The sequence below is a fragment of the Mus musculus genome, chromosome 14, assembly GCF_000001635.26.
Source record: "Mus musculus strain C57BL/6J chromosome 14, GRCm38.p6 C57BL/6J".
Taxonomy (NCBI): Eukaryota; Metazoa; Chordata; class Mammalia; order Rodentia; family Muridae; genus Mus; species Mus musculus.
In genome coordinates, this window is record NC_000080.6 from 13,442,511 (window position 1) to 13,469,015 (window position 26,505).

At 40.5% G+C, this 26,505-nt stretch overlaps 1 protein-coding gene across 2 annotated transcripts in view; it reads left to right on the forward strand.

Moving 5' to 3' along the window:
• The window catches only part of Synpr (synaptoporin), a 330,690-nt gene that overhangs the window by 157,731 nt on the left and 146,454 nt on the right, over positions 1 to 26,505 (forward strand). The window contains exon 1 of one of the 2 annotated variants that reach the window (NM_001163032.1): positions 11,448 to 11,842. The exons of the other annotated variant lie outside the window; for it this stretch is intronic. Within the exon in view, the coding sequence (NP_001156504.1) occupies positions 11,819 to 11,842 (24 nt within the window). The 5' untranslated portion in view covers positions 11,448 to 11,818. Of the gene's footprint in view, positions 1 to 11,447; positions 11,843 to 26,505 lie in introns of those variants that run through there. 2 annotated transcript variants of the gene reach the window in all.

The window sequence follows — 26,505 nt, forward strand, 5'->3', positions numbered from 1 at the left end:
AATTTATTTTTTCCAGGTTTTCATTCACTCATTCTCACCCTGAGGCTGTTCATGCACATATGCACACTCACACACATACATGCACACACACACACACACACACACACACACACTCACACACATACATACATACATACCCATGCACATAAGCATGCACACACACATGCACACACATACATACATACACACATACATATGCACACACATGCATACACATGCATGCACACACACATACACAGAGAGAAACCCAGTCTTTAGCACACAATATTCATATTTGAGGGATAGATGAGTATAATTATTAAATATTGAGATGAATATTGTAATTGAGGTGTAGATCATCCACTTTGCAGCCACAGAAGACAAGGCAGAAAGAGGCCTGCTATCCTTCTAAATTTTAAATTTTAATTTAATTTAATTTGATGAGTGCTTCCCCTATATATAGGTTCATGCACCATGTGCATGCTTGGTGCCTACAAAGGCCAAAAGAGACCATTAGATCCCTTAAGCTTGGAGTTATAGATGATTTTGAGCAACCATGTAGGTGCTAGGAATAGAACCCTATTCCTCAGGAAGAACAACAGGTGCTCTCTATCTTCTGATCCAACTTGCCAGCTCTACTGCTTTTTGTAGAAGATGGCTGATACTACCTAACTATGTTTCTGGGAGGATTTAGCAGAATTCCTCAGAAAGATATATATGTGCGCAAGCATGTACATATCCCATACATGCGAATGGAGTGCCACATAAGCTTTTGGAACGGAAGTGCGTTTTGCTGTTCAAGACACCCAAATTCAAAATTTAATTCAATCACTCATGAGCTAGACTTTTGCTTAACCTCTCATTATTTTTCTGGATAATGGCATTATTTTTTGTCTTGCTGTGTGCTAGGAAAATAAATGACAAAATAAATAAAATGTCATACACATAATCACTTCATCAATATCTTTCCCCTTCCCTCTTCAGTGGGCCTGTGAGCTAGGGGGTGTGTGTGTGTGTGTGTGCATGGATGTATATGTATGCATGTGTATGTATATGTGTGTGCGTGCATGCATGGGTGTATGTGTATGCATATATGTGCATGGATGTATGTGTATGCATGTGTGCACATGTATGCATTTGTATGTGCATGTATGTGTGGTACTTACATATATATGTATATGTTAGAGGTCAGAGGACAACATTGGGTGCTGACCATCAGGCATCATTAATCTTGTGGTTTTGGCTTTAGTTTTTCAGAGTGTGCATTTCCTTGGCCTGGAATTCACCAATAAGGCTAAGCTGATTGCCCAGCAGACAGTACTGGGGTTCCAGGGCACACTACATTTGTAGGTTTTATTTTTTTATTTTGTATCTGGATATGTTTGGGTTTTTTATTGGATATTTTCTTTATTTACATTTCAAATGTTATACCCTTTTCTGATTTCTCCTCTGAAAAACACCTTCCCTTATTCCCTCCCTCCTCCCCCTGCTCACCAACCCACCCATTTCCTGGCCTTGGCATTCCCCAATACTGGGGCATAGAGCCTTCATAGGACAAAGGCCCTCTCCTCCCATTGATGTCCTACTAGTAGTTTTAAAACATTTAAAACATTGGTTCTGGAGATCAAACTCAGGTCTATAAGGTTGCTCAACAAGCATTTTACAAACTGAGCTATCTCGCCCACCCAGTTGGGCTGGGTTTTGAAGGATCCTTATGAGTTTGTAACCTACATCCTTGCACTCTTAAAAGGGAAAGTGGCTTTTCAGCAATGCATTCAATGGGGATTTGCTTTAAACCTTGGAGAGTAACTTGAGCAGCGTTTGCTGCCTTCCATGGAGAACAACACTTTCACCTTCTTCATCTCTTAGATAGTGTTGGTGAACCTAAATCACCTGTGCCCATTCAGCCAGCTGGAGTCCCTGATTCTGTCAGATAGTCATGGGACTTTGACTATGAGATGAGAGCAGAAAGTATGACACTGAAATCCATACCATTGCCTGAACTAAAAGGATTTTGAAAATGTGCAAAGGGAACAGCTGTTTTTCCACCCTCCTGTGCTCAGAGTGAAAGGTTTAGTCAGGTTGAACTAATAAGAAGCTTGAAATCCCTTTATAGAGAATAAGTCTGCCCATGCAGGCAAAAGACACCACTGAGGACTCCCACTTGCAAGATGTTGGGTTAAGAAAAAGACAAGTGTGACAACAGCTGAAAAAAACAAAAGAAAACAAAACAAAACACAGAGTGAAATTGGGACTACCTGAAGGGGGAGGGGCAACTCCTGAAAGGGATGCAGTGGCTGTTTACTGAGTGACAATAAATAAATAAATAAATAAATAAATAAATAAATAAATAAATAAAAATTAAAAAAAAGAAGAAATGAAAAGAAAAAAAGAGAAGAGAAAAGAAGAGAAGAGAAGAGAAGAGAAGAGAAGAGAAGAGAAAAGAAAAGAAAAGAAAAGAAAAGAAAAGAAAAGAAAAGAAAAGAAAAGAAAAGAAAAGAAAAGAAAAGAAGACAGAGGAAAAGGACAGCACTCTGTGTTGGAAGAACAGAGTAATCAGAGGGCAGAGGGCTGAGGATAATAGCTGTAAGGCAAAGCCTGCTCTGTTGCATAAGACAGCAAATCCATTAAGATCAAAACGAACAAAGACAAAAGGAGCTCTCAGGTGGAGCCAGAATCAACATCTTCATTCTTGGCACTCTCATAAATACAAAAGTAAGATTATGGTTTCCTCTCCTCTCTTTTCTTTCCCAGCTGGTGAACTAGCACCACACTCACCCCCCCCCCCCACCTCCCCCACGACATCAGGAGACATTGAAACCCCTGCCTCCAGCACCAGGCCCTCGAATAGCAGCAGTCATTGCTCCAGCCTGAGCCTCCTTCTGCACAGAAGGGTCTCTACAAGGAGCACCCAGAGCATTAGGCCCAGAGCAGGAAAAGCAGGGTGAGGGGAGGATGGATGTTCAAGCCTTCTGCCCTCTTTGCATAGACCCTCTCAAGCGTGCTCCTCTTCCCTGTCTCCAGAGCAGGCAGGGAGATTCGTCATCCTTAATAAGCATCCTTATTATCTTCTGCCTCAAGTCCCCATTCCCTTTCACAGAATCACATTCTAAACTAACTGCTCATGTTTTTCTATTTGTTTCTGTAGGAAGTCAATGGGCAGGGCAGCCTCAGGCAGCTTTGCCTAAGTCTATGGTAGTACCCAGGACAGCAGGTTTGGTAAGCTGATATGTAAAGTCTAGGGAAGACAACTTGGCTCAAGGAAGACTTACGTTGGTCCCAGAGCTTTTACAAAATTCAAAAAGGAGTTTATTTATGTCTGTTGGTATTTTGCCTGTGTATGTTCTTGTACCACCTGCATGATCAGTACCTGCTGGGACCAGAAGAGGACAGTAGGTCCCCTGGAACTGGAGCCAGAAATGATTGTGATGCTGGGAATTAAACCCAGGTCCTCTGGAAGAGCAGCCAGTTCTCCTAAGATTAAGCCATCTCTTCAGTCTTGCCTTGGGGCTTAATATTTACATCTTAAGGAGAATTACATGAGTTATGTCATTTGAGGTACTTAGACATGGTATTTAAGTATAGTAGTCATAACTCTCAGAGTGATATGTTCAAAGATAAGCAATGACTGCTTGAATCTATGGATTGGAAGACCTGTACATACCATGGTTGCTGCCAAAAGCTTCCAAAGCTACCCTGGCTTTTTATGTGGCATGCCCTGGTCTGTCTTTTGTACTACAGCTTGTGCTTTGCAACAGTCACTAACACAGGGGTCAGTTGAATGCAAGCACAGTGAGACTGCAAGTCAGCATGGCGTATGAGGTAGCTGCTGGGTAAGTTAGCAGTGGTGACATGCACAGCAGAGCCACACTGGGTAGAGACAAGATCTGTGAAGGGAGGGTTGCTCAATGCAGGATTCCATCACATCAACCTGAAAGCACACCACTTAATATTACCAGTGATTTTAGAGTCCTGTATTTAGTAGCATATGGCATGGTTGACCATGGGTAACTTACGTAGATGAGCTGACGGCACAGAAAAGAAGACTTCTACCATTTGTATTACTTCTGTCTCATGTATGAGAGCACAAGGGCAGACTCGATGAAACAAAAGCCTCCATCAAGCCAGAGGGATGAGTGGGTTAATGGCCATTCTGCCAGGATCACCCTTCCCAGCAGCCAACTTCTCTCCTTGTATAAGATTCCTCTTCTTACCTAAAATGTTTGTCAGTCATGAAACTTGCCTTGGGTGACACCTATAGTGGCTTTGTCAATGATACCTTGATGCCATCATTGGCCTGAAGCTCTGTGAAAAATTCCATCAAACACCCCATGGGAAGAGGGGATTAGGAGTTGGTAAATCTCAGATTTCTCATCACCCACCATCCTAGTTTCTGATTCAGACGGTCTAGGTTTGAAAGCATATGAAGCTGATCCAAGATTAGACTCATGGAGCATTGGGGGATCATAACAGAAAGAGCATGCTATTTCTTTTTCTTCTTTCTGAGCAGTGTCTCAGACTGACATTCCTTGTCCTATAGCTAATGTCAGAACAAGTGGCATTACAATTCTTCACAGGGAATTTTCACTTCTGCTCTTTTGAAGGAATAAAAGGAGAAATGTTGTTCTTGGAGTTGAGATAAATGATATTCTGGAAATGTCTGAATGTCCTGTTCTTCACACTGATTCCTTTCATTTGCATCATTTGAAGTCTTGGGAAATTAGTCTCTTAAGGAGCTAAAATTTTTAGAAAAACAGGGGTAAAGCCATTTCTATTTTAGAAATATCTACCTGGAAGAAAGCAGGGTCTTTTTCTGTCCAAAGGCACATGGCATTTTGAACGGTACTCTAAGGTCCTGCATGATACATAGTGAACTTCTAGAGGAAAATAAATTTCATGTTATGCTTACAGAAAGAAAACTGTCAAGTTGCACTCTAGCTCTTACAATACTTTCAGGTGAGCTGATGTGTCATAGAGTTATAGCTATTGCAGTGCCAGGACTGTTTTGAAACACGTGAAACAGAAATACAGGAGGTATCTCCCATATAGGAGGGGGGTTTTGGTGAATAAAATTGTGAGAATTCTCTTTGGCATAATAATACCATAATAATTACCATAATAATACACCTCTGCTAGAAGAAGTACTCAGCAAAATAAAGACACATTAGTGCCCACATTAGAACAAATGCTCAAGTTAAAATATTTTTCTCGGTCTCCTCTGGCTAACTCCCCAGAAAGCATCATAATGAGGTCCATTCCCAAGACTGGGCCTGTGGGAAGGAGCAAAATGGGAGCCACTTTCAGACCGAGTCAGAATCGAGCTGCCCATAACGGAACACCGACTCTGTAAAAGCACTCAGATTTCAAAAATCCAGCACTTTGTAAGCTAGATGAGGAGAAACAGACTTTCATCTTCTCTCGCTTTGTCCACTTTTATTAGACGCTGTAATGCAGTCTGGGTTTGGGAGGCATGGCTGTTTAACAAAAGGATTGTAACCTAATTTGTTGGAAGGAAAGGAAAAGCAGAAAGCCATTTTGCAAATGTTTGATTCTCAAATCTCTCTAGCCTGGAGTGTTAGCAGAAAGGGAGTGCATTTCGCTCATACCATGATAATTATCTTTAGATTTCTGTGCATATATTCAGGTGACAGAGTTACCAGGCCCAGTTCACAGGTGAAGAAAATGAAGCTTGGAAACTCTTAGACATTAGATTAAATGAAATAAACCAGGTATTACAAGACAAACATTGCATGACCTCCTCTTTCAATAAGTTGGCAAGGTCTTGCTTGGTACTCTCCGTATGTGGAGAGGGTGCTGTGATGTGCTGTGAAACAGGGCAGAATGATTGACTGTACAGGCCAGTGGTTTATCATTGGGCCACTTTTAGATACCAGGACAACAAATGTAATCCCTCAGAAGTATGCAACAAAAACAGCATCATGACTTTTGATTTCTAGTAAGTACAAACTGGGAAAACCATAATCAAAAAGGTGATGTCTAATACTTACCCCATGGAGTCTCTCTTTCTAAGCAGTTAGAATATTTGGGCTTTGGAATTTGGACTCAGGTTCAAATTCTCAGTGTAGTAGCGTCTGTGTAGACTTAGCCAATTTACTGAATTGTATCTAAAGTGTCTAACTCATGTGACTCAATGGTAGTCAAATAAAATACAGTGAGACCAGTGCTAAGCTAATACCCAAGAATTAATAGTAGACTCATATTACTGCTATCAAGAGACCCACAGCAGCAAAATGCAAACTTAAAGCTTTTCCTTTTCTGATTATATTAGTGGTTCTCTGTAGTTCTTCATTCAAGCTGTAAAACTATGTTTGGAAGCAACCAAATCAGACACTGGAAGTAGTTTATAGGTTCACTAATCAACCAACATGTAGCCTCCTTCTGGCATTTTTTTTTTTAATTCAGCCTTGAGCTCTCCAGAGAATACCCAATGATCTAATAAACATTGGGTGCATATTAATTTCATTTATTTCACTGAGTATTTGATAAAGAAAAAGGCAGTGAAGAAAACATTGTTTCTCCTACAAGCATAGTAAAAAGCCAAGTGTGGTGGCTCATGACAGTAATCCTTGCATTCATGAGGCTCAGGCAGGGGTATTGACTTGAACTGGAGATAGGCTGGCCTATATTATGAAACCTAGTCTCAACACACACACAAACACACACACACACACACACACACACACACACACACACTCACACACACACACACACACATAGACAAGGGGTATGGGTGAGGATATCCTGCTTAAGTTCTGTCCTAACTCTCTGTACTTACTCATATTGGAATAAACTACATTTTATCCATGCTAGGAGCTGTAAGGAAGGCATCATTAAATATTTCAAGGTTTGTGCATAAATGGATTGACTCTAAGTGCTCTCAAGCTGCAGCTTAAAACAATCAAAGTTGTCTGTAGAGCCTTAGCTAATATCCTGGTCCTTTGTTAGTGTGGGCTAGATAGTCTTATCTTTGATTGCTTCCCTTCCCCACTGCTATGCAAAGATCCTTCTGTCCCTGGAATTTTCCTCTCTGTTGGTTATATGCTTAGAAAGCTAGAAGGTAAGGCCTCCTACTGCCTGACCCCGAAGCAGGCAACCCTGGAAGAGGACCCCTTTTGAGAAGCCAGATGTTGAAACAAAGAAACTCTAAAGGTAAGGGAGCAAGTCCACCAAAGCAGAGCCAAGCTTTTCTATTCATAGAGGGGGAAAAAAAAGCTTTTGAAGTTGTCTGAAGGCCATGCTCAATTGGAAGATCAGAACTGAAGATCTGACCATATCGGAAATTAGCATTGCTAATGAAGTTTTCAGAGACTCACATATTATTTTAATCTGCTTACCCTCTATAAATACTTAACTTAGAAAACACTGTTGGCTATTTTTAATCATCTGATAATGGACAAATGTTATTTCAAGGCAGTAGAAATTGTGCTAATATCATTTTTCAAAAAGAGCCGTCAAACAGGGGCACACTGTTTCTATCAGTTTTGATTACATGTTAAAGCATAGCAGCTGACTGAATGGTCTGCTCAATTAGAACGTAGAGACAATCTAGGTGACAGGATCATTGGCTCCCAAGCCCCACTTATGGAGAAGAACTTCAAGGGAGCCAGGCATCTCTGTGGGGCTAGAGCACTGGTGCCCAGCCTATGGATCATGAACCCTTTGCAGGTCAAACAACCCTTTCATGGGGGTCACATATTAAATACTTGCACTATAATTAATTACAGTAGCACAGTTAAAATTTTGAAGTAGTAACAAAATATTTTTATGGTTGGGAGTCACCACAACATGAGGAGCTGTTTTAAAGGGTCAAAGCATTAGGAAGGTTGAGAACCACTGTGCTAATGTTAATGAAGCAATTGCTTTGCTCCCTTGTCTTATGCTTCAAGGCTAAGTCACTTTAATGAGCTCATTTTACTTATAGTTGCCCAGCCTTGCTTGTTCTCATGTTGATTTGTTGTTTGGGTCAGTCCCTTACTTACCCACCAAATTCCTGCTGAATATCTACAACATTCTGAAACTGCACAAATGTCCTCTTGAGGCATCCTTAGATGAGGAGGTGGCTCAGTTGGTAACCTGCTTGCCTCATAGACATGATCTACATCCACACTCTACAACACAAGTTAAAATGCTGGGCCTAGAGGCACACACTTGTAAATCCATAGCATGAAAAGACAGAAAGACAAAGACAGCTGGGAAGTCCTAGAATCTCTGGGGATTGGTGACCCCCCCCCCCCATCCTAACCTAGTAGGAAAACTCCAGGCCATTAAGAGCCCTTGTATCAAAGAAACAAAGAAGATAGCTTGTGAAGAATGATAGTGAAGTGTCTATTGTCACTGACCCCACATTCATGAACACTATATGTGTACACACACACACACACACACACACACACACACAGAGAGAGAGAGAGAGAGAGAGAGAGAGAGAGAGAGAGAGAGAGAGAAGGAGGTGGTTTCATGCTTCTGTGGATGTTGCTTCTTTGAGCAAAGAGATAATTAAATAATACAGAAGTAAGGAAGAGAGAGGAACAGAGGGAAGAAGGGAGGAAAGACAGAAGCCAGAGCTCACAACACAACAAAAGGTATTGTTATAATACCTTTTGTATTATATTATATTAATAATACATATTAATGCAGAGGGCAGAGCTGCACAGAGACAGCAAGGATTAGTTTCTAAGTAGTAGTCAACTGGGACCCTGGGAGAAAGAGAAGAGCTAAGGACAAACAGGCACACTGAGAGCAGGGCACACTCCTCTCAGGAGCCAGGGCTTTAGGTAGGAGAGTTGCAGGTGAAAATCCAGTTTGTGGAAGAGAGAGGAAAGAGAAATAAAACAGTAGATAGAGCCAGATCCTCAAGGCTTTGAGGGCACAGTGAAGAGCTTGCATTTTTCTTAAGTCTACTGGATTATAATTGAAGTATCATTCCCAGTCAAGTGATTGGTCTGATTTACACAGTACAGGACTCACTATGGTAACTTCTGCCTTTCTAGACTTCTAGGGAATTAACAAGACCCACAGAGAATCCATTGCAATAGCAGATGCTGGTGATGGGTAGGAGATACTTGGGACATGTGCATGCTTGGTTTGGAGCAACAGTGAGCTGGCCACTGAGCACTCATTTAGGGGAAGCTAACCTAGTGAGAAGAGCACACTTTGCCTATTGGTTTTGGAGTCTTATCTAATCTAAGTTGACCAAGAAAGTCTTTTTAGAGAAATTATAAAATCTAAATATGAGGAAAACTGAAACACAAACATTAGGGATGGACCTAAGGTCATGCAGCATATCACTTTGAAGTAGCAAGATGGAACCTTGTGCTTTCCTTAAAATTATGCTCCGAAGTCTCACAGGGCCCTTGTCTTTATGCAAATTAGTGATTACAGATTCGTTATCCCTGTCCACTGAATTGATAATGCTTTAAGCACCACTGTGGTACCAATGTAGTACATTGTTTGACAGTTGGGTAAGTATATTGGCCTAGTCTTACATCTCAGCTTTACTAACTGTTGACCATGTGCTCGCAGGCAAGCCACATAATTCTTTGGGTCTTGGCTTCTTTATCTGTCAATTGGGATAACAATGATAATGTTTTAGTTCTCTGAGGACCAAATAAAGTGCTATATGAAAATACCACTTAGAAGACCACCTAGAACAGTCAATGATGCCCATGATCATTATGTAGAACATGCTCTTTAAAACTTGAAATAAGTCTCTTCATATACAAAGCCGACTAGGAGTGCTCACTGGCCATCCTTTAGAGATAGGAAACTGTGGAGTACGAGGTCTCCAAAGGCTGTACAATAGCTTCTTAACTCTGCTGCTTGTCACATGGCAGAACAGTGGCCTTTGGCATGAGGTATCAATCCTTCCACCAATTCTGCCTTCAATAATTCTGAAAATACTCATTTCATAAGTACTCATAAGTGCTTAGCGATGGGCAGCCTTTTACTGGCTTCACCACTTAATTTCACTCATTGTGATGTGGTAACTTTTCAATAAGCATATGCTAGTGACCATGATTGTGTGTGTGTGTGTGTGTGTGTGTGTGTGTGTGTGTGTGTGTGTGTGCTCAAGCACTGAGGGATAGGATCCTATGAGAATTTCAAAGGACCATAGAGTTCACAAAATTTGAAGATTTTAAGCATCCTGAAGACTTGCTTATTCATTGGGAACAAGATCTCACCCTGTCACCTGGAGCTGAACTTAGTGTTACACTCTTTCCCCAAGTGCTTGAGGCCCTGGGCTCTATCCTCACAATGGAAAAGACCAAGTGAGGAAGAGACAGCAAGCCAGAGTTCCTGTGCACACACTTGGACTTGAACGCACTGTCTTGTCTTTCATTCCTTCTTTACATCTCCCTACCAAGAACTGTGAAATGTTAGTGTGCCACTTTACAGAGGGAAATCTAAGGCACAGAGAGCTAAAAAGGCTGTCAGTTCTCACAATCTCCCAGTGAGAGGAGAAGCAGCAGGAGATTCCAGGTTGTTTCACTCTTACTCACATTTGGCCGGTGTTCTTTGGTCCCACCCTCCCCTTCTTCACAGGAACAAAAGTAGAGCTAGAAAATAACTGATGATGTTGTTACTATGTTGTGTCCAGATGTCTACATGAGAAGAGGAAAGAGACACAGACAGAAACAGAAAGAGGGGTAAACCTGACCCATGGCAGATTCTGGATTACATACCGTGGATTAAACACGTGGCAGTCTGTTGGCCTTTCTGTTGGGACATTAGTAGCTGAGCAATAGACAAAGCTGGCACACTAGACCTCTTACTGTGCTGAGCAGAGTGCTCACTCAGGGCAGAGGGAGTACAGACTTGCAGGATTCCCTCTGTAATTCAGTACAGATATTCAGGGGACAATATCCTTCAGTGGGTTAGACAATATCCTCAGGGCACCCAAGAGGAATCTCTCTGTGAAGGCTGGCCCACCCTCCCAGAACAATAGCCTCTGGATATCCAGACTGATGCCCCTTGAAGAAATGAGTGCCACTTCTTTCTGAAAAAAGAAAGAAATTTGAGTCTTGTTTAAGCCTCTGCCAGCTTTTTAATTTTGTGATTTTCACAAGTCTTCATTAACACTGTCATGATGAATGAGCACCAAGTTATAATTTGTCCCTTCCATAGTCCCCAGAGCCTGAAAAGCCATCTTCCAGTGCCATCACCTTAATGATTATTTATGGACAGTGCATGACTTTTCCAAATGGGTACCATGCATAACACCCATGCATTTCCATAAAAACAAGGGCAGTTTTTAAAAGCAAACATACATTTGCCTCATCTATGCAAATCTATTCCAGAGGATTTAATGAAACCACTGCTTCCCTGTACCCTAAACATGCAAGTTCCTGGCTTGTGTTCAGCTCACAGTTTGATTTTAAGTGCTGTGGTGAGAGGAGGGGGCTCTCTGAGTAAGAGGGGAGCTGGTGCCTTAGCTCATGATGCAGCGTGCTTGTGCAAAGCAGCCTGCACTTGCAGTTGTGAGCAGAGAGCCAAGTGTGGGAGTGCACAACGGAGGTAACGTCCTCCCCACAAAGCAGCCAGCACACAGCAAGGGAGTATCAGGTTCCTGTAGTCAGCTGTGGGCTGTCACTGTCTACTAATATGACTGTCTTCCCATCTCTCTGCAAGAAGGCAGAAGCTGCTATCTGATTGGTATAGCATCTGACTTTCCCTCTGCATTGATTTCTTGTCCTTTTCCTTTGCTTCATAAAGAGAGGGACAAGAGCTGGTGCTGTGGACAGAGAAGCTTCATTTTTAGTATGAGACAACCTCTTTATTTTTTCAGGAGAGGGAAGTTGGATTATCAATTCTTTTGTAAATGTGTATGGTGATATTTGCTCCGGTAAGTTTATCTCTATTGATTTGCTTTTCTCACTCTCTGTCTCTCTCTGTCTTTCTCTGTCTCTCTGTCTCTCTCTGTCTCTCTGTCCCTCTCTCTTTGTCTGTCTGTGTGTGTGTGCGCGCGCGCTCGTGTGTGTGTGTGTGTGTGTGTGTGTGTGTGTGTGTGTGTATCTCTGTCTTTCTCTATGTCTCTGTCTATCTCTGTCTCTTTCTCTTTGTATATATACATGTATAAGTACATTTGGGGTGTATAATTTTCTTTACCAATGTGATTTTTTAAAAAATAATTGGTGATAATGTCTTTTTCCCCTTTAACTTTGCTTTCTTTTATGCATGTTTAAACCACAGAGTCTGGGTTATATAGTATAATTCTCACGTTAGCTACTAAAGTATATACTGGGTTTCTGGGTTTCTTTTTAACACAGTAAGAAACTAAGCAAAGTTATATTAAGCTTCATAAAAATGTAATGCCATTCCATCTCAGCCTTTTTTTTTTTAGGGCACTTAATGTTCTGAGTATATTCATTGTGCCACAACTTGCCTATAATTTTAATTAAAGTTTCTTCACCAGTATCACTGTGAGAATATCTTCAACTCTTTAAATAGCTTCCAAATACTATGTTAAATTCATAAGGTCTTATACCAAACTACAGTTAAGAAATGAGCTGCCCCTCCAATTCTGAGACATTTATTAAGAGAACTGAATTTCTACACCAAAAAGTATCCATATTGTTAAAGTAAATCTCTTGCACTGTATGAAAAGCTGGGCTTCACATGGCCATTGTTTCTTTTCTGACTGTCTTGGGTGTTTGTGCCACCATCTGCCACATGCCTAGTGCTGAGTCTAGTGTGGCCATGGCTCAAGCTAATCAGGAGGAAAGTTGCTTTTATTAATTCACACTGATGCAGAATGGGTTTTCAGTCACATCTGTTCAGATTCATGATTTCTGAATGCATCACCTGGTTAGCTGAAGGCAGAGGATGGTCTGGATTCCTTATTGTTAATTCAGAAGTCTGGGAGAAAATCTATTAATATGATTACAGTAGATACAGATGGTAAGACGATTAACTACTTGTGCTAATGGAAACAAACACACTTTACTCTTTTCTTTCTTTTTTTCTTTTGTCACACAGCAAATCTACATAGCTTTTTTTTTTTTCACAGTAAATGAACTACAGAATATATTTGTAACAAAAGTTAGGGTACCTATAAATCACAAGTGAAAACCTGGCAATTTTTAGACTTTTAAAGTAAAGTTGGGAATTTCAATTAGAACTCTGAGGCACACATTCTTTTTGAGTGACAGTTTTTTGGGACTGTGACATGGTTTCAGATAAACTCTAAGGAGAGAGTGATGTCTACCCAGGAATGAACTGACCCGCCTGAGTGCTGTCTTCAGGGTGCCCTGCAATGCACCTGTTACTTGCATGCTAACACAGAGCTGCTCATTTTGATGATCAGTCTGAATTTTGATTACTGTAGCTTCAAAAATAAATTCCCCCCAAGTCACCTAACTATTTCTATTGTCTGATCCCAGTGAATGTGTTCCCAGGACAACTTCAGAGGTCATATATACTACAGGAACTAAGTATGCCTTAGCAGGTAGGTTGTTGAAAAAAAAAATCAAGCATGGCTTTCATTCTTGAGCCCAGTGAAAGCATTAGGAGTGGGCAGGCCCTGTCCTCTCTCCAGCACACACAGCTGACTCCCTTCTTCCTCGCTACATCCATTTTTGGATGTTATTCTTTCAGAGCCAGTGGTAACAAGTTGCATGTAAAGTCATGAGCTGTAAATGGAGTTGTCACCATATGAAGCTACTCCACAAGATTAATTAGTAGAGTTTGAAGGAATGGTGAATTACAAGTATCTGCTTTCTTCTTTGTCAGCTTATTATGAAAGACTCAGGGTTCCATACATGAAACCACTGTCACTGGACATCAGTAACTTCAATAAGTTAGTATTGTCAACCATTAGTTTGAATTGGGATAAGTCTGCATGATCTTTAATTGTATCCCTCCTGACAAGTCCTGAATACCATGTCCAGAAAAGTTTGTTGTAATCTATTTTAAGGAACAAAAATCCCAATGCTGTGGACAAAAATAGTGAAGTGGTTTTGAATTTTTCCACAATGAAATCTTCTTTTTGTCTTAGCAAAATGAAAAAGGCCTTGATTGTTTCCAGTTTGTAAATACACACTTTGGCTTATCTCTCCTCGTCTTCATAGCCACTGAGAAGAGGCTAATCTCAGCTCCTAACTTTTAAGATAGGAAAATGAGAACAGAGAATGTGTGCAACTTGATAAGATGACACAATGATGCACATGAGATGGCGTGAGTGGCATGTTCATCCTCCGGTCAGGGCTTCACCTTGTCAGCATAACCTATGGGAAGCTCATAGGCCACGGTGATTTTCAGGCACTTAACCATAACACAGCACGTTTCCACGGGTATCTTTTCTTCTTCTGACAATAGATAACCTCCTTTTCCTCACACTGTGCTTTTGTAACTCCAGGCTAATTATGTGCCTAAAAACACTCAATTTGTGCAGCTACCAAGATGTGAATGTAGCGAGAAAGACAGCCTGGGGAGAGACAATATGCAGATGTGGCTAAATTAAGGTATCCCTGTAACTGAGCAAGACAAATCTGTCCCCTGACTTTCAATCTCTGAACAAAGAATGCAAATAAAAATGCCAAGAAAATTTAGAAATATCAGTGTTTCAAAGCTCCCAGCTTGTCATGGATGCAAAGTAGAAAAGGCAATTTCAACTGAATTGATTCACTTGGGAGAACTTTATAGAATTCTCACTTTCCTTTCAGTCGCCCCTGTGATTTTCTTTTTGTTTTCTGTCTAACTGGAAAGGGCTTCAATTAGAATATTGCTTCTCTGTAAGCCAGGTAATTAAAAATTGCACACATCTGCTGATATGGGAGCTGAGCAGTGTGAAAGAGTTGAAGCCCTGAGTCCTTTGCACCCAGGCACTGAGCTCCAAATTTGAAATCCATCTGAGCCAATAAAATTCAGATAAGTCTTCCAGGGGAAATTTTTGACTAACACAGAACCAAGATGTTTCAAATTTCACCTCAAGCAGCAGCATGGTGGCAGGGCACAGCACTCATGGTAACTCTGGGAGACAGTGTGTTGTCTCCATTCTACCTGACAGCATTCTGAACCCCAGGAATGTGGCTAGAATAAAGTCTAGCTCAGGATATCTTTACTACATTTTACCAAAACTCAAAAGGATATAAAGAAAGCAAAGGAACAAACACAAACACATTGGTGGCATCCAGAGTCAAACTCTGAAGTGATCACAATATTGAGGGTTTTTCTGACGTGATCTGCTGACTAATGAGTAGCAGTTTTGAGCTACCATTTACAGAGACAGTTAGGCAGTTAAAAGCTCAGAGTGTACTGCACAGTGAAATATTCCTAAGCTGACAGTTTCTTTGGAGGAAACAACAACACAATTGTGTAGTCGCTTTTCTCCTGTTCTTGAATAAGACATAATCTTGTGGTTTAATCAGCAAGTGTGCTATTAAATCCAACACCAGTAAAGAAATGCGGATTGCTTTGATTTTTTTTATGAGTATTTATGAGGGTTCTAAATGTAGTCAGAGCTACCAAACAGAGACTTTTGCTCGAAGAAAATGTGTTGGGCTCAGCCCCAGGGCTCATCAAATGTATGCCATCCCTTAAAAACTAATCTTGGAAACAGTTTTATAAAGGAAATCATTTTCAGTCTGCCTTCTTGAGAGAGATCACTAAGTCCCAAATAAACAGCATTGAATCCTACCCCATCCAACCTGTTTACTTCTGCTTTTCTTCGAGATATAGATGTATGTCCTTAAACATATCCATCGCTGAGTGCTTAAAAAGAACCCCTTGCATATAGATAAAGTGGCTGGTATAAAGACAAGAGGTATGGAGAAGTCTTAAACTTCAAAAGCCTCACTATAGGTCAGTGTGCAAATGGAACAGGGGTCTTGTTAGTATTCACATAAAAATCAATTCTAGTTTTGAGTCTGACATCAGCACAAGAGCAACTCAATCAAGTAGGTTTTTTGATCATGGGTGTGTGTCTTTATATATTTTTGAAAAAATAGAGAAAGGGCCGAGCTGAGATAGGAGCACCCCAATCATTCCCCACTCCACAGAGAGATGGGTCTTCACGTTAGGTTTTACAGTGACTATGCTAACATAACTTCTATCCTAAATCTGCTTACGAAGCCACTGAGGGGTCCGTCCAGTGCATTTCACTAGAGCCCCCCAAACAAACAGTTTCCTGAGGAGGAGGAGGAGTTGGCCAGTGGTATTAGAGTCATGTACTATGGCTCTGTGAAGAGATGGCAAGATATACGTTTTTTAGAAATTGACCAAATTTAAGGAAAGGATTGGAATGTTGGTTACCAGGTTACGCCTTTATTTAACAACTATTTAAGGATCCCTATCAGGCTCTGGGTACCGAGCAAGATGTGGACAGAGTGAACAGATATAATACATTTACTTCCATAATGAAGTGTCTTTATTTTCCATTCCTCACCTAAGCCTAGTTTTTGTTTCACATACAGAATGTATTTTCTGAAAGTCAAAGTTTAGCTAGCCTGGTAAGACACCTTCAGGGAATATGTGCTATTGGTCTGTTCATGCTTAGAGAAGGAATAAGAAGGAATCCACTGATTTGCTGATGGGCTTGCAGTCTGCCTAATGGAGTGCTTTGAAGGGAAACTGGAAGAAACGCTGTCATGCTTGTCTTACAAGCATTGTTTGCCATTCCTGGAAAGCGTCATAGTTGGTGTGATTTGCCTCCTTCCCAGTGCTTGGGAGAAGAAAGACAGAAGAAATATTGAGAGGCCAGAAAAAAAAGATTGAAAAGCAAACTAGAAAGGTGCAAAGAGGCCCTAAGACAGTCCCTGACAACCAGGACTGTCTTGCTTGTATTATCTGTTTTTCTTTGGTCTTCATTCAGATGGTTTTGGAGGATCCTGTCTGTACTGAGCATATTACCAGATACTACAGCATGGGAATAAACAAGGTTCACCTCTTTCTGAACCTGAGGAACTTCTAATAGTCCAAGATTATGCAATCCTAGCACTATTAGTGTGTTCCCATATCATTCATTGTGGTGAAATCTCATTGTGGAATATTTAGTAGCTTTCATGGGCTCTACCCACTAGATGTCAGTAGCCACCTCTTACCCTAAGCTAAGACGACCTAAATTGTCAAAAGCCTTCACCAAACTGCTTTTCTATCAGAAGAGAACCATTGCCAGACACTTACTAATTACCTTTGGCTGATTCTTCCTGTGGCATTTCTTTTAATGTTAGGATTCTTAGATTTGTAGTTTTCTTACTGCTACAGCTTGTTTGAAGCTTGTGGAGCACCTGTAAGCTTCTCCCGGTCACTACCCCGTGCTTCTGTGTAGTGGAGCATCTGTGAGCTTCTCCCTGAATCTACCCTTTTGTGCAACACTTTACTACTCTGGATATCTTATCTTATCTCATTATGTCCTAGCAAACAACAAATGAGACAATATTAAAATATATCTCCTTTAGCAAATGACTGGCAGACACCTAAAACGTGATTATGTGTCTAAAGCCTTGCAGCCAAAATTGAATAGAACTTGATTCACACTAATATATCCTAAAATTTGAATGTTTTCTCAAAATCATTCAAAATTATAACATTTAATGAAAAATGCAGATATAATTACAGTGTACCATTTTCTCTTTTAGTCTATTTTTGAGTAGTAAAGGCCATTTACCAAGGAGTGATAGAGGCAAGGGTGGTGGAGCCTTGGCCTGCTACCTCAGCAGCATTAGCTGGGTGGTTTCAGATGGTCACCTTACACCTGTAAAGATTCTGGGGTATAAAGTGATATATGGTAGAAACTGCAGGGGCATCAGTTGTCTTTGCTGTAGGGTTAGACCTGCTGTATGAGTGATCATCCCAGAAGGAAACAAATTACAGCCTCAATCTCATGTCCTCAAAAAACTCTGAGTTAATTTCTTTAAGAAGAAGGAAAAAGCAAAGCTTGGTGACTTGCCCAAGGCTCTATGGAGAATTCACTTCAAAGGAAAGATAGCAGCAGAGCCGAGCTTCCTCTCCTTCTAGCTCAATAATGTGCTAAAATGTTTTAAATGGAGGGCTGTGGATTCATGGATCTGCTGCATACTAGAGATATATGTGCCCATTAATACAGAAACTCAATAACTGGTCAAAGCACAAATACAGGTGTCTGAGAGATCAGCTACAAATGGGGTGGGCGATGCTCATCTTAAAAGACCACTGTGGAAGTGGGAACAGAAAGACTGTAAGAGCCAGAAGTCAGGGAGGACCCAAGGGAAACAGGCTTCTGTATAATGGGTTATTGCACTCTTGAATTAACAGCAACTGTGGATATCTGCAGGAGAACAAACCAATCCACATTCCATCACAAAACAGGAGTGGGGAGCATGAGCCTCACCCTCAGCTGAAGAGCTGGGACAGTTAAAGGCTACTGGGAGAGGGAAGTCAGTTTTCATTGAGAGTATACATCTTAATAGGCCATATTAGGGCCTATATTCCAGTGGATGGTCCAATATCAATGGATAAATGGGAAATAAAATTTAGACTTGGTAGGTTATTTTTAAAAAATAGAAAGAACATGAAGTCAGGAGGGCTGATGAGAAGCAGAGTGGATATGAAAAGGGTTAAAAAGAAGAGGGAGTGAAGTTGGTCAAAATACATGTATGCATGCATAAGACTCTCAAGAAGTTAAGATTTCATTAATAAAAGAAATGTATATTGGGATTGGATGCAGGCATCCAGGGGAAAGGTCTCTGTCTTTTAGTTGGCTGCACCTAACCATTTTTAGGTGCTGGTTTAACCAAACCTCAGCCTCATGAGAGTCAAAAGAGACAGAGTTCTCCTGGATGAAGTTTGGCAGAAGACTAGATACATAAACACACCAAATGCAAGTAGAATTTGCAGGGTCATGTTTACCTACTCCTAAGCTTAGAAAGGGCCAGGTCCTTCCTTGAGTGTTACATGGTATCCAGACCCCTGTTGAGTGGTTTATGTGTTCTGGGTAACCTCCTGGACTCTTGGCACATTTTCCAAGATACAAAAGCTTAGGTAAATTATCCTGGCAGAATTCCTGAGAAAAATGTTTCTGCCTGCATTGTCTCAGAGCACTGAACTTGCCATGAGAGAAAATAAATCCAAATCCAGAAGGGAAAGTATGTCTGGCCATAAGTGATGCACATAGGCCTCAGTCTCTTCTTCTGTAATATGCAAGTTATAACTTTCATCCATAGACTCCAGAAGGATACATGGAAAGGTTCTTTAGGGATTTTGTGGGCATTGTTTCTCTCTCTAAGTCCATTTTGCTATTTGTTTTTACCTGATATCCTCAGCGAGTGTACAAGGTTTCGGGAAATGCTCTCTCCATTTGCCAGGAAAAGGACTGTAGTTATAGGATGGGGCCAAAGCAGCCTAGAAGTGCTTTGCTAGAGGATCATTCTCCCTCAGAGGAGACTGATGCCAAATTATAGATTTCAAACACAGAGCACATTACTGGAGAGTAACTATAATACAACCAAATGCAATATGTATAAAGCCATTCCCTGCGATCTGCTTCTCACACAGAATATTTCTGAATCTTCCACCCCCTTTCCATTCCCATTAGTCCTAGCTCAAGCCATTGCCTTTGTAATTGTGGAGATTGATATAACCTTGAACCTCAGTCCATTACCTGCTAATGCTGTGGGACTTTAACCCTCTGCTATCTCCACATGGTCCAGCAGTTTCTCAAAATTCATGACTGTATCGAGCTGGGGAAACCCAGATGCCTTCCCCAGGTTACTCATTAGAACTTTCTACAGGAAATTCATAGGTTTTATTTTTTTTCGTTTCTCATGTTTTATTTACCAAAGCACCCCCAGATACATTTGATCAGATAAATCTAGTTAGCTCATATTTTTGGAAGGTTATTATCTGCTAGCAGTCATGTCCCAAGATTCTTTCCTCTACTCACTTCTCTCTGACTCATAACTTCAGACTCTATATCCAAGGTTTTAAATGGCTCCTTTCCTAACCTCCCTGGACCAGCTACCTCTCTAAGGTAATTTCGCCTTCCATTCCTGTTGGCTTTACACTCGCAGAGCATCTCCCATGGTTTTGTTTCTGAGATATCATCCTCAGTAAGGCAAGAGTGCGTGCTTATTCATTCAGCCATACATTTATAGCCATTCATTTGTCCATCTTATGCGAGGCAACTGTGTGCCAGGCACTGACACCGAGGGTTTGTAGTTGGAGGCAACTAAAACTGATGCAGAACACACCATCAAGATTTACACGCTAAGGGCTGGCTGAGGGGCACATTTAAAAATCCTTAGAAAGCTAATTATTATTGTAGTAAATGTTAAGTTTAAGAGCTGAGCCATCTTGGGTAATAACTATATGACAGGCAAGGCTCCAAGTGTTCATGCATATTAATTTATTTAATCCCATAACATTTCTGCAAAAGAGTTTAAAGGGGAGAGTATTGGAGCCCACTGAATGTGTAGGATGTAGACTCCTTTAGAGAATTCAAGATGCTTAGGATGAAGATGATTTAACAGGACCAACACTGAGCTCAGGTGACTGCCATCTGTACAGCATTGTTTACAGGGGCTGTGCTGTGTACCTTGCAGGACTTTCATTTTCCAGACAAGATGAGAAAATCACTATTATTATTTTAAAGGCATGAGAATGCTGAGCCACTTGCCCACAGTGTATAAGTGGTGACTGTGAGCTGTACCTTCATTGTGTTTGACTCTGATGCTGAATTCCTTCCCACTATGATAACACGTGAAAAACTGATAGAAAATATTCCAACCTAGTCTCTGTCTTTGGTAGAAAGGGGAGAATAAAGGACATCTAATGTGTGGCTGACTAAAGTTGATAATGACTGGACTGGTTTTTGTTTTTTATAATTTTTAAAAATTAAAATTTAATTACATGATACCCCCTTCTACCTCCAAGCTCTCTCATGTTCCCCTCCCACTCTCTCCCTGCCTCTCTCAAATCCATGGCCTTTCTTTCCTTAGTTACTTTTGTTAGCTATGAATAATATAAACTCACAAATTTATAAATGTAACCTGCAACCTGCTGAGTCTGTTTAGTGTTGCATGTATATGCATGTTTTCATGGATGACCACTTGGTACCAATTACAGGATCCATCCTGGGGGGAAAGTAATTCTCCCTGTATCAGCGGTTGTTAATTGTCTGTAGAGATAATTTCTTGTGTACTGTGTAAAAATACTCACCTTTCAGTGCAAAGCAAATTGGCCAATGAATTGAGGCAGGATTAGAAGATGGGACATCACACACAGAGGGATGGATTCTGGGAGAAAGGCAGGCAAGGGAAATTTGGCCTCAGACAGAGTAATATGATTACATGTAACTGAGGACCAGGAAATCAGCCATGTGGTACAGCTTAGAATAGAGTAATGGCTTACTAGTTATGAGCTAGTCAAGAAATGTGCTTAGCTATATTGCCTAGGACCTTGTAAAAATATTTGAGTATTGGAGCTGTTATTCCTGTAGCTCGGGGCCAGGAGGACAAACTCAAACTTACAGAAATACACTATCATAATTGTCTATATCTCTTTATCTGGGGTAGAGGTCCAGAAGTTCCACCTTTGCATGTATATTGATTTTTTTGTGTGTGTGGTCTTGTTTAGGCAGCTATACTCTTGAGTTTTCATGGGTGCAGCTTCCCTATTGTGTCTAGGAGACACAACGTCTTAGCAAACTTTCTGGACAATGATTTCTGTTAGATACAGAAAGGAACTCCTTTGGGACTACAGGCAGGGGTGGTACTTCAGTTGTCAGGTTTGATAGACATTGGCTGAAGCACTATTATTGCCCCCCAAAGAGCTGACTGACAACATCTTTATGGGCTTTACTCCAGAGTTTGTAAGAAAAGCATGATTCCATGCTGGAGAGATGGCTCAGTGGAAAAATCACTTGTTGTACAAGCAGAGGTCCTGAGTTTAGATCCGAGAATCCCATGGTAAATACGGTGCAATGGTGTTCTTCTGTAATCCCACTCATTCTATCAACAAGGTGGGAGGCAGCAAGAGGCAAATCCACAGAACTGCATGGTCCAGCTGCCCTACTGGATACTGCTGGAAAGGGTAGGAGACTTCATCTCAAACAAAGCTGATGGTGAAAATGCAACCCATCGGTTTGCCCTCTGACATCCACATAAATGCCATGGCACAGCCACACATGCAGATGTAAAACAGACAGACACACACACACACACACACACACACACACACACACACCCCAAAGAGACAGATAGAGAGAGACAGATTAAAAAGAATAAATAAATGCATGCTTTCCAGTTCTACTCTGTACCTAAGATCAGAATCTACATGTATGTACTCTCTAAGCTCAAACCAAGACAAGGGGCATGGCGTGAGCTTATGTTTTCAGTTGGTTGTGACTTCTGCTTGCTCACTTGTTTGACTTGCCCATTTTAGTTTTGCTACGCGTCTCCTCAAAAATAGGGTCAGGGTCAATAGAACTCCTTGATCAGGATCTGGAATTGTTAGGAGGAAGGCAATGGAGAAGCCCAGCCTGTCATTACCTGTGGAATCAGTTACTATTTATAGGCTCCAGAATGCCTACATTAAAATCACCTAGGGACTTCATTACGTACAATGTTTAGATGAGAAATAGATTCTTTAGAGTAGCAGCAAATGTCAAAGGTATGGTATGATCATGAATTCATTCACTGAGAAAGAACTGAATTCAGAGGACAGTTGCATACCTCTCTTAAGGTATTTATTCATGACAAGAGTGCAGTGCAGTAAATATATTGTCAACTTAAGTTGCAATCTGAAAGAAAATCTACAAATAGTGGCATTTTGACAAAAGTCATAGAACTACAGAGTAGGAATATGTGCACTCTTAGTTGATATTCATAGGCTGAAGGAAAAGGATGAAAATAAAATAAAGAAAAAAAAGATAGTCCTTGTTAAAAAGATTGATAACAAAGGTGCCAGCAGCCTGAAGTTGGACCAACCACCATGTTGTTACTGTTGTTGTTAAGATATGTTTATTTTTATTTATGTGTGTGAATTTTTCTTTTATATATGTTAAGCACATATACAAGGCCCTCAGAAATGAGAAAAAGGCATTGGATGCTCTGTAATTGCTGGAAACCAAACCTGGGTACTCTGAAAGAGTATCCAGTGCTCTTAACCACTGAGCTATCCACCCATACCAGTTTTCTGCATAAGTATTATGTGTGATTATGACCTTTCTGTTAGCTTGTGGTTCATGTGTCTTTATGGATGTCCAGAGTAAAGAAATGAGATTACTTCCACAAAAGCTACTACTCCAATTAAATTTAAAATTGAATTTGTCTCCCCTGAGAAAGAGCAATCATATGGAGCTTGTATTCAGATGGCGCTCAGAGATCAAATCCAGCTTTTGTTCCCCTCTATCTGTGCATCTTTCGAAACATTTTCCTTTTTGAATCTCAAATTTTTTCATCTGTGAAATGAGGATAGAGATGAGAGGAAGGAGACACTGGCATTTCTGATGATGGCAGTAGATAAGTGAAACACAACCCTTTTAATAAGTCAGAGTGTGCTATTAGTTATCAAATGGAATGAATTTTCAACCATGATTCTCTGTATCTTTATTTTCATGACAACTGTGAAATTACAGATTAAATATAAAGACAAACCCACTCTGAATGTTATTGAAGTGATGTTCAGTTTCATACAGGGATCTTGTCACTTCATTCATTCATTCATCCAGCAAATATTTCTTAGAATTTTCATAAAGTGCAAGGAATTGTTTTGCAAGCAATAGGAGCTGTACATGAATTGGAAAGGTAAGAAAAGGGAGCAAGATATAAAGATATTTAAGTGTCTGATAGTGTTATAGGAGAAATATGAAACAGGGAGGGGTGATGAACTATTCTTCTAAATCTTTATTTCCACAAGTTAATTCAAATAATACATTTACTGCTGAAAATTTACAGCAGCAGTGGGAGTGTGGGGCAGGGGGGCTGGAGATATTGATCAGGCTATAATGTGCTTTGCTCAAGACCAGAGTTTACATTTCTTGAAATCAGACTTAGAGGCACAACTATAGCTCCAATGCTGAAACAAGGGGGACATTTGAAAGCAAGTGAATCCTAGGGTCTTGCTGGCCTGGTAATTTAGGTGAGACTGTAGACCCCTGGTTCAGTGGGAGACCCTGTCTCAAAAAACAACATGGAAGTGATAATGGAAAACACCTGGCATTGACATATGACCACCTCCAGCATCTACAGCTATACACACATGCACACACATGCATGGGCACATTAATTACAACTTTCAACTATGTGCATATTTTGAAATTCTCTCTAAGTTTTCTTATAGATAATGAGTTGGCCTACTCTAAATATCTGAATTAACTCAAATCTTTTTGACCATCTGTCCTGTGTCTTCCACCTTCCCACAGAGTTTGTGATTATTGCAGGCTCATGACACCCAGTACTTGACAGTTTCATATGTGATACCAGCAATAACTCCATGAGTGGAAATCAGATGAATTATTTATTGAGTTTTCCATCAAGAAGGGTCATGTGCAGTTGACTGGAGATTCATTGCTGTGAGCAGAGACACAGGATATAGTGTACATCTTGTCTCTTCAAAGTAATATGACCCTGGACCGCTGCCTACTTGATGAAGGTTTCTAAAATCCTTGCCTTGGGAGAAAACTAAGAGTTGTCAGTTGGTGAAGTTCTCAGTCTCCATGTGCTGTAATTTCTATGCATTGTGAAAATGGGCTGCAGTTGTTTTGCATTGAACCTGTTACTATTATTTATGAGAAAGTTGAACATGCAGACAGATTAAATCATATAAAAACAAATATTAACTATGAGGTATCCAGCATCAGATTCAAGACAATTTTATGTATTAAAAAATCTTGTTAGATTATAGATTGTTACAGCATGTTTGTTGTTGTTATTTTCCTTTGGTTCTAAAGACAATGACTCACTATATAGCTCTGGCTGGCCTTGCACATGTAACAATACCTTCCATGAGGCATGTACTGCCATACATGGCTTCTTTACCTAAATGTAAAAGTAGACTTTTAAAGCACTTAATCAAAATAGCACTAGTTAATTGCTTTCTTTTTTTAATCTTAAGAATGGTCTTGTCCTAGTGGATTAAAATGAAATGACATCCCAGTGAACTCTATTAGCCAAGTGTCCAGGTTATAATTTGAAAAGGTGATACCCCTCTTCATTCAACAGCGAATCTACAAATAAAATTATGGCACCGTAAAGGGAATATTACAGCCACAACATATATATGAAACAGCACATCTAATGCCCATGTTCCTCCTTCTGGCACAGCCAAAAGATAAACAGGTCCTAGTCAAGCCATACCTACCCTGGCCTCTGGAAGGTTGTTATTAATTGTCTAAACTCATTGTTCTGATTTCACCTAGAATTACTTATATGAAGAACAATTGACATTTTCTACCCTTGTAATTTGCCACGTCTTTATCCCCTTCACACTCTGCTGCAGTCTCCTCCTAGTCTCATAACTACACCAGAACTAGGACATCCAGGAGACCTCAGGAAACACTTTGATTGTTCAGCACAAACAGCTAAAGATGTAGTGCAAATGAATACAGGTAGCTCCTGGGAGCCAACAGACATGTGGCTATGGTGTGGCATGCCAATTTCAATTACTTTAAGGTGGTCAGCTAATAACAACCAAAACCAAACCAAACCAAAGCAAAAACAACAACAACAACAACAACAACAACTTGTCAGTTAAAATGAATTAACTGGGTCTGTGAGGAGGCTGGACATGGGGGAATAATAAAAAATTTAAAGTTACAAGTGCTCTTTAAAAAATACTCATTGGATATATTGGCTAAAACACTATTCTTCAGCCCCACTATGAAGAAGAGGAGGAGGAGGAAGAGAAGAAGGTGGAAGAAGAGTGGAAGAAGAGGAGGATGAAGGGGAGGAGGAGGAAGAGGTAGAAGAAAGAGAAGAAAGAAAGAAAGAAAGAAAGAAAGAAAGAAAGAAAGAAAGAAAGAAAGGAGGGAGGGAGGGAGGGAGGGAGGGAGGGAGGGAGGGAGGGAGGAAGGAAGGAAGGAAGGAAGAAAACTTTGCTTATATTCCCACATGGGGAGTAATAAAAATTTAAATTTACAAGTGTTCTTAAAATATTCATTGCACATGTTGGATAAAAGACTATTCTTCAGCACCACTATGAAGAAGAAGAGGAGGAGGAAGAAGAGGAAGAAGAAAGAAAGAGAGAGAAAGAGAGAGAGAGAGAGAGAGAGAGAGAGAGAGAGAGAGAGAGAGAGAGAACAGGCAAGAAAGAAAAGTTTGCTTATATCCCAGCATGCTGAGTACCCATAGAGAGCTCAGACAAGCCCAGTGAGTGGAGCCTGATAGTTGAGGTATATATTTACCCATGCAAGTTTTATTAGAAAAATAATATGCCCCTTTCATTTTGCCTCTGTATATGGGTCTTCTCAATTTGACATTTGGTTTCATTTTGTCATGGTGTTTTCTGAAGAGGAAATACTCAATGAATGTATGTTTGTGTGAATACATTACAACCACTTGGTATGTAGACTTCCTAGTAGTCTAGGCTATTGAA